The sequence below is a fragment of the Lagopus muta genome, chromosome Z, assembly GCF_023343835.1.
Source record: "Lagopus muta isolate bLagMut1 chromosome Z, bLagMut1 primary, whole genome shotgun sequence".
In the NCBI taxonomy this organism is placed as follows: Eukaryota; Metazoa; Chordata; class Aves; order Galliformes; family Phasianidae; genus Lagopus; species Lagopus muta.
The window spans coordinates 21800781-21815880 of NC_064472.1; the positions used below are offsets into that span (position 1 = coordinate 21800781).

General features: G+C 37.1%; 1 protein-coding gene across 5 annotated transcripts in view; it reads left to right on the forward strand.

Annotated features, from left to right (window-relative positions):
* The window catches only part of SREK1 (splicing regulatory glutamic acid and lysine rich protein 1), a 45253-nt gene extending 30491 nt beyond the window's left edge, over positions 1-14762 (forward strand). For all 5 annotated transcript variants that reach the window (XM_048930661.1, XM_048930665.1, XM_048930663.1 and 2 more), the window contains 4 exons: positions 2643-3152; positions 7150-7245; positions 7872-8007; positions 9000-14762. In XM_048930661.1, the coding sequence (XP_048786618.1) occupies positions 2643-3152; positions 7150-7245; positions 7872-8007; positions 9000-9152 (895 nt within the window). In that variant the 3' untranslated portion in view covers positions 9153-14762. The remainder of the gene's footprint in view (positions 1-2642; positions 3153-7149; positions 7246-7871; positions 8008-8999) is intronic.
* Positions 14763-15100: the final 338 nt, after the last annotated feature.

Sequence of the window (15100 nt, forward strand, 5' to 3'; positions counted from 1 at the left end):
TGTCCTATCACAACATTCGCTGATGAAGAATCTCATCTTTCTTGTGGACCTTCTTTAAGTATTGGAAGGCTGCTCTAACGTTTCTCCAGAGCCTTCTCTTCTGTAAGCTGAATAACCCCTACTTTCTCAGTCTGTCTTTATAGAGAAATGCTCTAGCCCTCTGATGAGTTTTGCAGACTTTCTTCTGGAGCCACTCTTAACAACTCCATGTCTTTTGTATGGTGAAGCCTCCAATAGGAATGCAGTATTCCAGGTGTTGTGTTGAGAGCAGAGCAGAATGGGAAATCAGCTTTCTGATGTAGCTCAGAATATGATTGGTTTTTTGGGCTTGGAGAGTACGTTGCCAACCCATGTCAGTTTTTCGTCCACCACTGCCCCTCAGTACTTCTCTGTGAGACTTGTCTATCGGGGCACCCACCCAGCCTGTATTCATGTTTGGGATTGTTCTAATCCTAGTGCAGGATGTTGCACTTGGCCTTATTGAACTTCATGAGATTCGTGGAGACTCCTCAAGCCTTTAAGGGTCTCCCTGGATATCATCCGAACTCACTGAGGTTGCATTCAATCCCGCTGTCCATGTCACTGACAAAGGTGTTAAACAGTATCAATCCTGACACCGACCCATGAGGAACGCCAGGCATCACTGCTCTGTACTTTGACCCCAAGCCATTGACTGCAGCCCTCTGAATGTGACTGTTTAGCCAATTCCTTATCTACTGAGTGGTCTGTCAAATACATGTCTCTCCATTTTAGAGACAAGAATGTCATGCAGGAAAGGATAAAGTGCTTTGCACAAGTCAAGGTTGATTAAATCAGTTCTCTAGCCATTTCCAACAATGCTGTAATTCCATTATAGAAGGACACCAAATTTGTTGGGTGTGATTTAGCCTTGGGGAAGCTGTGCTGGCTATCCCCTTTAGTCTCTGCTTTAGCGTGGTTTCCAGGGGGATTTGCTCCACAGTCTAGCCAGGCAGAGAGGTGGGACTGACTGCACTGTAGTTATTTACTTTCTGTTTTTAAAAAAGGGGGTTATATTTCCCCTTTTTCAGTCACTGGGAAATTCACTGATTTCCTATGAAATTCCAACAGAGTATTTATAATGTGCATGTGGAAGTAGCTTCATAGTAGAAAACTTGGTAATTTTCTTCTTCTTTCATCTCTTTAATGCCCCAATTCATTTAAGGGGAGCTTCATAGCTCTTTTTTTACTGAGAGGAGAAGTTTTGTGGGAAAGAGAACTGTGAATCTTTGGACCTTGGTGGGAACAGCTAGGAGTACTCTATGTAGTTAGGCTTTGTTGATAGCTGACAAAATGTTTTTGATTCTGTCTTGCACTTGTCTGACTGAGTTTTTTAAGATATCTACTGACTGTAAGGAGGAAATCCAGTGAAATGTGTATAATAATTAACTGGAAGGTGTTTCTGGTGGCATTGTGAGATCCATTGCTATTGTAGGGATAGCACACTGTCTCGTCTTTATGGACTTAGATTGTTTCTGTGAGATATGTAAAAAAGTGTTTGCCAGAACCTGATAGGTACGGAACATAAAGTAGGAGTTGAGGAAATATATAACTAGAGACTTGATAGAGTGAAGAAAGGTGAGGGCTGTGCTTAGGGTCTTTCCAGTCTGAACAGGTCTCTTTGAGAATCTTTCAAAATCCTGGGCTAGATATCAATACCAAAAGAAACAGCAATTCAGTCTGGTTCCTGTGGATGTGAAAAGGCCTGTTGATCAACTTCTTATAATGTGCTTTGTCCTGTTTGTCTAAACAACTATTGATTTTCATATGTCCTTGAGGCAGCTTATGTGCATGTCCACTAGGTGAGATGGTTGGGAGTCTTGCACTTCCAAATAATCCTCTGCCAAAAGGTAGTGTCGTATTCCAGTCAAAACTATAACTTAATCAGTTTTTTTTATTTGACTTGGTTACTAGAACATATGCATAAGTTTTTCTCACAATTTTTCCTTTTATGAACAGGTGTAATTCTACTTGTTCTATAGAAGTTAACTTGATCTGTTACCCTTGCTTATGTTTTCGCTGTCATATAAGCTTTCTTACAGTTAGATAATTTTCAAATTCCTGATTACATTACAGATGATTGAATTGTCTTGAGTTTTGACCTTACATTTGCCTTTCGGGGGAATTTAATCAGTGAAATGTAACCCCTGGTTTTGGTTTCTCTGTATTTACTGGTTTGGACTTGCAAGCAGTTCCGGATGTTGATGTGAGAGAGCACTGTAGACTTAAGATTTCTGTCAGTATTCATATGGGGCTGGTTAATTTTCAGTCTCTGTTATATGGATCCGATTTTAGTAAGAAATGGATTTAGAAATGGTAGTGTTTGTCTCAGCTCTGAGAAAATGTAGAATATCTGTCTATATGTAATAAGAATTATGAGGTAAAGAAACTTTAGTACCATTGCTCAGTACAAATGAATTTGATTTCTAATTTGCAGACATTTCCTAGCTATTTAGTCTCCCCCCTCATGATAAATTTGAGTGCAAAAGTAGAATTTTGCATAATAGTTATTTTTCAACAGAAGTAGTTTCTCTTGAGCATTTGCTGTATGCTGAAGACTTAGTTGTAGTTTTTATTAGGAAATTCGAAGATGAGTTAATGGATTTGTGTTTGGCTTTTCACAGGGACAAGAAAAGAGACAAGGAAAAGGTCAAGGAAAAAGAAAAGACCAAAGAAAAGGAGAGAGACCGAGACAAGGAGAAGGAAAGAGACCGGGATAGAGACAAAGAAAGGGAAAGAGAGAGAGATAAAGAGAGAAACAGGGATAAGGACAGGGATAAAGACAAAGATCGAAACAAAGATCGGGAGAGAGTCAAAGATAGGGATAGAGACAGGGACAAGGAAAGGGAAAAGGAGAAAGATGAAAAGGAAGAAGACAGGGAAGATGTAGATCAGAACAAAGAAAAAGATGATGACAAAGATGGGGAGAAAGATAGAGAGAAGATGAAGGATAGGGAGGGAGATAAGGACAAGGGAGGGGACAAAGAGAAAGAAAGAGAAAAAGAAAAGGAAAGAGATGGGGATAAGGAGAGGGAGCGAGAAAAAGAGAGAGATGATAAAAAGAAGAAAGATAAGAGATCCAGAACTCCCCCAAGAAGCTATAGCTCTTCAAGAAGATCGCGTAGCTCCAGCAGGTTTGTTATTTTGAATTTTTTTAATCCTTTTTTGAACTTATCAGCACAACAAAATAAATCTCTTTTTCACGTGTCAGTACTACCATCTTGATAGTTCAGTTTCTGTTCCTTTGTTTAGTATATTTCCCAGTGAAGTAAAATGAATTAATTACAAAGAAATCTGTATCTTACTTGGAAGTAGTAGTTTGTTGTCAGGCTGCTGGTGCTTGCCTTCACTTAAATATACAGTATAGTATTTGAGGGCAGTAAGTAGATGGTTGTTGTGCCATTTCTCTGTGTTGGAGCCAACAGATGAAGGGGCATCACACATTGTCCTGATGAAAGTATGAATCATCAATGTGTAATTTCTTGGTTACTTGTATAGAGTCATTGAATATGCTGGGTTGGAAAGGACCCACAAAGATCACAGGCTCTTCCAATAGGACCACTCAGAAATTGAAACAGCCTCTTCAGAACAGCTAGTCTAACTGGAAAAAAAAGCAGTCAGTGGTCCTATACTCCAGGTGACAGTACTGGAGCTAGTTCTGTTGAACATCATCAGTGGCCTAGCCAGTGGGACTGAACACACTCTCAGCAAGTCTGCAGACAGTACTGAACTGGTAAGAGCTGACAGTATGTCAGAGGGCTGTGCTGCCATTCAAAGGAACATCAACAGACCTAAAAAATGAGCTGAAGCTGAACAGGACTGTGCTGAGTCCTGCAGCTGTGCAGGAACAGCTCCACAGGCCAGTACAGTGAGAGTGCTGATTGACTGGAAGGCCAGCTGGCAGAAAAAGAACTGGTGGTTCTGATGAACCCCTAGGTTAACATGAGCCAGCAATGCACCCTTGCAGTCAAGAAGGACAGTGGTATGCTGAGCTGCTCTTTCCAGAGAAGAGTGTTGTGAGCAAACAAAAGGAAGGTTACTCTTTCCTCAGTGCTGGTGGTGCCAGATCTGGAATACGGTGAGCAGTTCTGGGCCTTCCAAGTACAAGAGAGAAACAGACCTAACTGCAGTACATCCATTGAAGAGCCACAAAGCTGATGAAGTGTCTTGGAGCACCAGTCCTACAAGGAGAGCCTGGGAGAGCTGGGTTTCTTTATTCTGTAGAGGAGAAAGCTGAGGAACATTCTAAGAAAACACAAGTTTCTAGTGGGAGAGTGTAAATGAAGACTGTAAGAAGAGTGGAGACAGATTCTTCTTAATGGCCAGCGAAAGAGCTAAAAGAAGTAGACACATATTGTGGTCTGGACAATAAGGTGTTGAGATGGACTGTGACCTGGCTGAAGGAAGGAAGCCAGAGAGTTGTGGTCAGTGGGACTGAGTTTAGTTGAAGGACTCTTGTGGAGTCCTTCAAGGGTTGGTTCTGGGACCGGTACTACTCAGTATATTCATGAACGACTTGGATGAGCGAGGGAGTAGAATGCACTGTCAGCAAGTTTGCTGATGACATAAAACTGGGATGAGTGGCTGACAGGCCATAAAGCTGTGCTGACATTCATCAAGTCCTGAACAGGCTGGAGAACTGGACAGAGGGAATTTTAATGAAATATAGCAAGGACAAATCGAGTCCTGCATCTGGGCAAAAACAACCTCAAGTGCCAATATAGGTTGAGTACTGAACTGTGGAGAGCAGTGTAGGGGGAAGAGAGTTGGAGGTCTTGATGGACAGCAGGATGACCATGAGCCAGCACTGTGCCCTTGTGGCCTAGAAGGCCAGTGGCATCCTTTGGTGTATTAGAAGTGGTATGGTTAGTAGGTTGAGAGGGGTTCTCCTTCCCCGCCCCTCTGCCCTGGTGAGATTGCATCTGGAGTATTGTGTCCAGTTCTGGAGTTCAAGAAAGACAGGGAACTGCTTGAGAGAGTCCACCTCAGAGCCACAAAGATGATTAAGGGAGTGGAGCATCTCCCTTACAAGGAAAGGCTGAGGGAGCTGGGTCTCTTTAGCTTGGAGGAGATGGGGAAGTGACCTCATTAATGTTTATAAATAGGTAAAGGGTGAGTGTCAGTAAGATGGAGCCAGGCTCTTCTCAATGAAATCCATTGACAGGACAAGAGGCTGTCGGTGCAGTCTGGAACATAGGAGGTTCCACATAAATATGAGGAAAAACTTCTTCACTATGAGGGTAACCAGAACACTGGAACAGGCTGCTCGGAGAGCTTGTGGGATCTCCTTCTCTGGAAACATTCAAAGCCCTCCTGAACATGTTCCTGTGTGACCTGATGTAGGTGTTCCTGCACAGGCAGTGGGTTGGACTAGGTGATCTTTCAGGGTTTCTTCCAATCCCTGACATTCTGTGATTTTGTGATACTGAAATACAGAAAAACATTTCTTTATAATGTTTAAATTGTGGTGGTGTTCTTTTGTTTTGTTGTTTTCTGTTTTATTTTCTGGGAAGCCCAGAACGTTGTCCAGGAAGACTGAGGAGATTCAGTCCATAGAGATACACAAAGCCTGACTAAATGTGTCCCCAAGTAATCTACTGTAGTTGACTTTGTTTTGATTGAGATCTGGAATATGGTTAGGTGAATTTCACGGAGCTCTTCCAACTTCAGTAACTATTATTGTCTCAAGAAGTATCTGACAATAAGTTAAGCTGCTAAGCCCCAGTTAGTTTGTATATAAGGGAGTCTGTTTACTTTTGTGATTGACTTTGCCGATTGACTTTGCCTACTTGACACTTAAAAATCAGAATCTGAAAATACAGTTTTGTTATTGTTTGAACACAAGTTACCTAGTTATTCACAGACGTGCAGGAAAGCAACATAAATATCCATTTTATCCATGGATAAAAATGCGTTTCCAAAATCCTTATATGAAAAAATGTACTGATAAACGTGGGAGTGTTCATGATGAGATGCGTGTTAACAGTAAACCAGAGTTATCTCAGTGTAACCTTGTGACTACTTTTTATTGCTGTTTACCAAATATCAAATCAATCTTATGATCCTACTAAACAAAATTGTCTCTGAAATTTTGTACCGTGAAGCTCTTGTCCTTCAGAAGTTTAGGCTAGATGAAATTGCAGATGAAATGAATCTAGTTAGTTTTAAAAAACAGGTCTTAATATATCCTCCTGTGATTCATCTAATAACTTTTGATTCCTTGCACTTTATAAACATCAGAGAAATTAGATGTTAATGGCAGATGCTGGAATGCATAATTGTATCTTTCATGGAATATGTTGAAATGCACTCACAGCTAGTTTTAATTTTTCCTGCTCTGCATCAGTAGTTCTTCCTGTTTCCTTTCCCTATTCTATGAAGAGAGAGTAAAGAGTTACCTTTGATAGCTAGAGGTTTTGCATTTTTGTTGAACAAAGCTTTACTTTCTCGATTTTTTGATGTATTTTAACATGTGCCTCAGTATATGTTAACCAGCTAATAAATGTTCTATTGTATTCAAAACCAGATTCCAGAATAGAAACTGAGCAAATGTATCTGTATAAAGAAGCTGTTTTGAGCTGTGTTTGTTGAGCATAGAGTGTTAGGCAAAGAATAAATAGAAAATGGCCTGTTTTAATTTCAACAACAGCTTAAACTTCATTATGCAGTATTTGCTTCTGAACTTCAGTCATGCTGAACTGAAATTCTGGTGATCCTGAGTGTTTAATTCTAAGTTCTGAAGTTCATATTGCTGAAGTTATACCTTTTGTGTATATGTGGCTCTTCATTCAATTCGAGTTTTCTCCTGATTGAAGAAATTTTTATTTAATACAGTATTAGTAAATGTTTCATTTGTGAGGTTTAAGTACAAGCACGGGTGGGTAAGCATAAAACTGAAATCTAAAATGACACAGTCATTTTTTCCACTTCATGCTTGTATTCTCCCTTTTCCCGCCACTCTGAAACATGAAAAAGTTCTTCTGCTTTGTGTAGTGTAGAAATCATTGTATATAATGTTAAACTCAGGAGTATTTACTTAGCTGTTATGACAGTTCGTTTTAAGAGATTTTATACAATTCCTGAGTTTATTATTTGTTGGTTTTTGCTTATGTGGAATTTTTTGTTATACAGAGAAAGGCGTAAGAGGAAGAGTAGAAGTCTTTCTAAGTCTCCTAAAACATCCAAAGGAACAAAAAGAAAGTCTTCACGAACTCCTTCTCCAAGAAGGTCAGTAAATAAACATTAGTGAGCAATAAAGAAGATACAATGTTGTATTTCAATTCAACAAAACATAAAGATCAATATTCTGGAAAAAAGGAGTCAATTTCTTCTTCTTTTTTTTTTTTTTTTTTTTTTTTTAGTGCAAAGAATTATCTAATAAAAAGTGGATGCAGACAATTTCTGTTGGTCAGTGTGATGCAGTTTTAATTCAAAAAAACAAACAGAACTTCAAGAACTTCAGGGATTTTAAGTGTTACACTTTGAATTGTCATCTGTCTGTCAGTGAGACAGATGTTCTCTTAAAGAGCTCTTCCTCAAGTACAGTTTAATTCACTTTTCTCTTTGCTCACACTGTGCACTCTAAACGTGTTCCTTAGCTCTCTTCAGTCAGAAAATCCTCTTGTTCCTATGCCGCTGTTATGTTTTGGATTTATTATTTTTATTTTATTTATTTATTTATTTATCAACTAAATGGTTTGAAGATGGTCAAAACCTTTCATAGAGAAACCAGGATACCAATATTTTTAGTTACTCTTCTGTGCAGTGTACTGTGCAATACAGTTCATGTAAGCTCTGGTAGTTCATTTGCTGCTTTTGGATCATTTAATTTGAATGAAAATGTTCTTGAACAGAAACAAGAAAGAGAAAAAAAGAGAACGAGATACATATAATGAAGGAAGAGAAAGAGAACGCTCCACCTCCAAGAAAAAAAGTAGTAAAGAGAAAGAGGGAAGGGAGAAATCTGACAAAAGCACCACTACTTTGAAGGTAAGCTCTGCAATCAAGCGATTATAAATAGAGTAGAGAGCTGCAGAAGGAGTGATAACTGGAATATCCTGCTTTCTTTTTCTTTCTTTTCATTTTCCCTTTTCTCCTCAGCGAATTATTGCCTCTTGAAACAATTGAGGTTAGATTCTGCTAGCAGGAGATGAAAGTTGTTTTCTGTGAGATGTTAGTAGGCCAACTTTTGTGTTTAAACTTTATTCGACCACTAGGATCTTGTATGTATAGTCTACAAAAACACAATGTTATTGTTTCTCTCTCTTTTCTGTTTGTTGCCATATTTTAAGGCTTGGTTGGTTGCCTAACTGTGGAAAGATCCAGGAAGCTGACTGTGTAGATAAGCAGTAGGCTTCTGGGACATTTTCACTCTGCAGTGCAGCCTGTCCCTGGTTGCTTTGGTCCTGGGCTGTGTGCTGAACTCTGCAGGAAGTAAAATGAGGATCTGGGGAAGAATAGTGTGGGATTTTCCCTTGCAAAATAGAAGGTGGTGTGATTAAGGAAAGAATAATCTTCAAATTATTAAACTTCTGTTTTGAAAAGCAGTGTGCCCTTAAAGGGTAGCTTGTTGTGCTTGTTGTGATTCAGCTATTATAAGATGTCTGATGTCTATGCTATGTGACCACTTACTGAAGAACTGAAGGTAAAATGCATGAGTTGAGTCACAAAATACATGAAACGAAAATTGCAATCTTGCTTTGTTCACAATATATGGTGAATTCTTAATGTAAGTTCCACTGTATTGTTTATTGTTTTATGTGGATATTAGAGGTAAAGACAGATCACTCTACCGCAGTGATTTCTTCAGCAACACTTGATTATGATGCCGGACTTCAGCCACCTGAAGTTGCTGATGTATCTACTAACATTTTTTTTAATTGCTGATACTAAGTATGATGAAAAATTGAGGAAGCCAGAATAGCAGCAGTTAATGGAAGTCATACCCCTTAATGCTGAGAGAAAGATTTTGTCTTTGACAGGACAAAGATCACGCTAAAGAGGATCAGAATTCAGAAACTGACAAAGATGTTGACAACAGAGATACACAAAGGACAGATGAAGTCAAACTTCAGCAGAATGGAAACTGTCAACCAAACGAAGATAACCTCTCAATTAAAATGGAAGAGGTTTAAAGCAAAGAATCAACCTCTGTCTCAACTAAGGAATGAAATCCAAAGCTTATTCCCAGAATGAGGAAGAAAACGTCAAAGCAATCAACCTGACCATGTTGATAGCACTAACAGCTCTTTCAATTCTTGTGATAGCTTTGTTGTCTTCTTGCTGTAAAGCAGGAAAGCACAGACCAGTAGTTATACCATGCAAAAGCATATGTCATCAGAGCTATTCATCTCTGAAACTCCATGCATTTCCATGATGGCTGTACTTATAGGTAAAATGATTTATGTTAAGTTTAGCCATAGGCTGTTAAATAGGAACTGAAAGAAGTAAACCTTTACTACCCCTAAAAAAAAAAAAAAAGCAAAAAAAAAAAAAAGCTGAAGATAAACATTGAAAGTTGTTTTAAAATGTTGCTTGTTGATGAATTTTGTGTTATTTTACTTTGTGGGTTAAGAAGTCCACAGAAACTTCAGTGTGTACTTTTTTATGTGCTTGGAAGTGGTGCATAAATGTACACACTTTCTTTTGGTGTAAATGACAGCTGTTGGAAAAGTTTTTATGGTTCTTATGATATATGCCCAATGACTAGTATGTTCTTCATTTGCTCACTGCTTGAGGTTTGTGGGTTTTATTATCTAAAATAATTTCTTACCAATATCCCTAAACTCAGTATTTGCTTAAAGTATTTGAACAATGCATGCTACTTTTCTGTTCCTAAAAGGAACATTGCCATGTATGATGATAACAGGTTAGCTTGTTGAGTTATTTTCAGGTTGTTTTGTTTTGTTGTTCTCTTCTGTTCCACAACTGAGCACATCTGTATATTAGGAGAACTTAACAGCTTTGTTTTTTTGACATGTACTGCAGTATGTCTGTTCAGCTGCAAATGGTACAGGTGCCATTATGAAATTAAATTTTTTCTTACTTGTTTAAAAAATTTGAGAGCACAAGCATAAGCTTTAGTGCCTTCTTAAAATGTGGTATTTTCAAGAAATATGTATGTGCTATAACATTTTCAGCTAAATCTTGCATCATCTCTATTGCTGTTTTGCCACTACCATACTACAGACAAGAGTGCAAGTAATTTTTCAGAATGGATGTTCAGTTCACTTATTTAAGTAGAACAGGTCCATTTTTACAATTATTTTTTATTTTCAGAAAAGATAGAGTAAATGTAATGATGCATTTTGGGGACCACCACTGTACAAAGATAGTAGCTGAATACAGCGTATTTTCTGAACACCTGCATCACAGGCAGCCCTTAAGATACTAATTACATTTGGATGGCCTTAACAGTTACCTCTCCATCCTTTTCTCTGATATCCATCAGGTGTTGTACAACGAATTTAATGCAGAGCTGGGGGTGGAAAATACTTGGGGAAGAAATGTTCTAATTTACATAGGAGTTATATGTTAGATAATCTTTTTTCATTCTTTGGTGAGAAAGCATGTAAGAAGCAAATGACAAAGCCGGTATTTTTTTCAAGTAAAACCATAATTTGTGCCGTCTGAGCTAATGTAACCAGTTTCATTGTTGTGAGATTTTTTAAGAGTCATATTTACAAACTTACTTATACCTAAAATCAGGTAGATTATACACCTTATTACAATCAAATGAATTAATTGCCTTACCTCATGGAAGGAGTTTCATTCAGTTAGAAATTAAAAAAGGCTTAATAGGATACTAGCAGTTTGCCTTCAATTTCCTTTTCTTTTGCATAGTTAATTCTTATGAAAATAATTTTTAAAAAGCATAATACAGGGAACGAAAAATTTGTCCAATTCCTAAGGTAATGAAACCTAATTTGATTGTGAAGCTGCTTAATCACTTGTCATTTTTGATAGGATTTAGTGTTCTTCCCACTGTGTACATTTAAGACTATAGAAAATGCTTTACCATGTAAAGTATAGACAGTCATTTTTGTGATGTTTAAGCCACGTGCTGATGGTTGGTTAACAGCTTACCCTGATAAAAGAATGACAAATCTGTACGCTTAAAGGAAGGTTGTGAAGGATTGTGTCTTGCAGCGACAGCTGTCTTATTTATGATGTGTAAGTAGCGTAGAGCAAAGAGTTTGTTTGTGTACTTGTTATCTTTGTTACCATTTCACTAATAAAATTAAGTATTTTAGAGGGAAGTTTCTGCTGTTACAGACTTATTAAGGAAACATTTTGGTTGGTCATCAGGTTTTATTCAGGCAGCTTTTTTTTTAATTTGAAATGTGGATGCAAGTTAAAATACACCTGTATTATTTATAATATCTAGGAAAAGATAATTTACTCCTTCTCTGGAAGAAATTAGAGTTCTCATAGTACATCATATTTCAGTTCATCTTAGTTTGATTTTCTTAGTTTTGTAATCCTGAATTCGCATAGTTCAGAATGTGTACATGGTTGTGCACAGTTAGTGAAGAAAAATGACTTGGAAAATTCATAGGTAACAATGGCAGCATTAATAGCTAATATATCATATATATGCAGCATATGAAGATAGATTTTATGTGAGTTAATATTCCCTTTTAAAAAAGCTTTGAGAAAGGAGGGGGAAAAAAAAGAATATACACCAAATACACACATTTCCTCCTTCCAAACTGTGTTTTCTTACAAATACTGTATTTTCTGTTCTGCCTTGTAGTACTTTGTAGTTCTGTGATGATAGTTTTATCTCTTTGTATTAGGTGTTTAATGGTTCTCTTCTTTGTTTAAAAAAAAAGAAAAAAAAAGCCACCATTAGATGATTAATGTTTTGTAAAACACCCATCACCACAGAGGGCAGATCATTTTTAAACCAGTACTGGAACAGTACCTCCTTGCTCTGCCACGTTTGTGTGTTTGACCCATTAAGTGTGACTGTCTTCTAGTGGAAGTCCATGCCTTGATCGTATTGGATTTGCATGCTGAGCTGCTGTGTCAGTAGTTTGCTTTTGCACTTCTATGAGTTGATAAAACTAAATGATGGTTTTGAGAACAGTGTAGTTTGTGGTAGCTGTATTGTTTTAGGTGTAATTTCATTTAACTTGGCCTTTGGATTCTGCCTACACATTAGTTGCCTGGTTTTTTTTTTTGTTGGTTTTTTTTTTTTTTTTTTTTTAAATGTCAATTTCAGATAGGTACAACTGAATTAGCTTTAGTTAACCAGCTGGCTAACAGCATCAACCTAGGCACAGCCTGGTTTATGTGATGAGTTGACCATTTGAGTGGTTTACTCCTCTGCTGAAGTAAATTCTGCAGTCTGTATCATGCTCTGTGTTGCTTGCAATTTGTTTGCTGGTGTTTTCCAGCCTAGGTATGTGTAAGGCAATAAATTTAATTTTGAATTCTACTGATCTGTTTGCTAATGGTAGCTTCTCTGGTTTGCCTTCAGTTTGTAATAATTATATTTAGGAATTTCTGTGATACTCTTTTGGTCTAATCAAGAGGTAAAAAAAGTAAAGGCTGCCTTGTATGACAAATTCTTACATGCTGCATACAAGTTTCTGTTACTATTTTCAGTTACTCTTTTTAACATTATAATCACTGAAAGCAGTAATGCCCTAGTGGTATGTATATTCTTTACTCTTAAAACTGAAGCATCTCTGTATCACTCTCTTTTTGTAAGTTTGTAATGAAACATGCATTTTAATTTTGCAAGCCATTCACTTAAAGGAAAAAATAAAAGACAAATCATCTTGTTTCAGTGTGAAAGTGGAATTCTGAGAGTAAAACAATTTCTAAGTACATAAGTTCAGCACAGTGAAGTATACTGCAAATTGGGGCATGCAATGCCTCCAGTTTGACACCTGATGATACTTCAGGTTTTATATAAATGAATGAATTACTGTTTTTGGTGTTGTCGTCATTTTAAAAGCAAGGTTTGGATGTAGTGACACAAATACTGAGAGCTGTAAGTGACTAAACTAATGTAAACCTGTAGATGATTAGTTCAGAGAGGTCTAGTTTTCTCACCAGCAGATAGAGTGCGGATAGGTGAAATTCATAGATATTCTTAATGTTATTACAACCTGAAATTTGATTTTGTTTGCTAATGTCTAAACAGGAAACTTTCCAGCCTGTATGTGAAGTTTATTTTTTATATGGTGAAAAGTGTAATTAAAGTAATACTGAAAGCATTGTATAAAAGGGATTTCTTTTGCCTAATGTCAGATAAATTCAGTTGTGTTTAATTTTAAACTCCTTGACAGTGTCTCTGTATGTAGTATTTATTTTCATTTAAGATTCAGGAATGCTTCATGTATAGGTGAGCCACATCATGGGATCTGAGCACATTAGTCTGGATTTTTCTCAGTAGTCGCTTCAGTGTAAAACAGCTTGAGGCAGTTGTCTGATGATACATCCATACAGCTCCTTTGCCCATGTCTGAGAGCAGTTCTCTTAAGGCTTCAGTTCTGTACTTTTTGAGTAAATTAAGCCATTGAGGATCTATTTATGAATTCCAGTTTTCAAGATGTTTTCAGAAACCAAGAACTCTAAGAAAAATTTGTCGTAGCTGTTTTTCAATTTTTGAGATTAGTACAGGAGTACACTGAAGTAAAAATGAGATTTAGCGGTTTATTTTCTTGTGGAGAGCTGCAGTTTACACGTTTGGATTCACAGCATTTTTTTTTTCTTTTTTTTTTTTTTTTTTTACTATAAGATAAACAAGTGCCAAACTTGATGAAAGGCTTAAGATTGGAGTACAAAATATGTTCTGTACTAACTGTGCAAAGGAGATTTTCTCACATAGAGGTTATCTGTCTTTCTTGGTCAGAAAGACTTTTTATCAGCAGTGGAAAAAGTCATTTGTTCTTACTGTCATTCAGTCCTTGATGTTCTTAGCTGAGTTAAGTAGCTCTTATAATGCAGATATTAGTGTGCTAGGTAGCAAACTGTAACTATTCCTAAAGGATATTTTAATCTAATGACTATAGTAGTATTTTAGTTTTGAACTATTGAGAAGGTTAATACATTGATATAATAACTCAGATCTGCTTCAGCAGATCTGTTATTTACAGTAGAATTATGCAAATGTACTTTTTGTGTTCTTTGATAGTTAAATGTCAAATATATTTAGGGAGTGATAAGGGGATAAAGGTAATGACAGGAAGCAAGCAGATTTCTTAGAAGAGTAAGTTGCTGTACTAAGTAAAACTTTTAGCACAAAGATTTAAAACTGCTGCTACAGTGATGCGTACATCATGGTCTACTTAGAAGCTAGTGCTTCATATATACGTAAATTTCATAATAATTTGATTAAAGGAGTGAGTGATCTGCTCTAGGAACATCAGGAAAGGAATTTAACCTGCAGAGTTAATGTAGCTTATCAGTAGATCATTTCTGGTGTTTTTCTCAGTGATACAGGAGCCATGGTAAGTTTGTTCTACACAGCATGAATCACAACCTGTGCTCAAATGTGCCTGGGTATCCTGTACACTACAGCAGCAAAAATATTACTGCCCCTCCTCTAAATCAGATGTTTTGTTAGTAAAGGAGGCCTTTTAAGTTTAATAAATGTATATCCAAGCTTGTTCCGTGTTAGTAGAATATATTTTTGCATTATTGAAGCAACTATGAAATGGTACTAGTAAAGAAATGTCAACTGCTGCTATTACGTTGTTATTTTTGTGAATAAACTATGTCCCAAAGCATTATTGGTGTCATAGCTCACTTTTACTAAGTACAGAGAGATATACCAAATGGCTATGAAGCAGTTCTGTCTTCTGTTTATTTGTTTTATTTATTATGTCTACATCTGGACCCAGAGACTTTAGCTCTTGTTTGGATTGAAATTGGCAAGAATATTTACTGCAGGAATGGTGGTGAGAAGCTAAGGCCTTTCTGGAAACCCAGCCACCCCAAGAAGCAATGTTTTTTCTTCGCCACAGGAACCTGCCCAAGCAGGCAGACTTTGTCATTTTTAAACAAATGATTAGTTGATAAACGTGGATGTACAGAAGTATACATCAAAATTTGTTTAATTATGTAG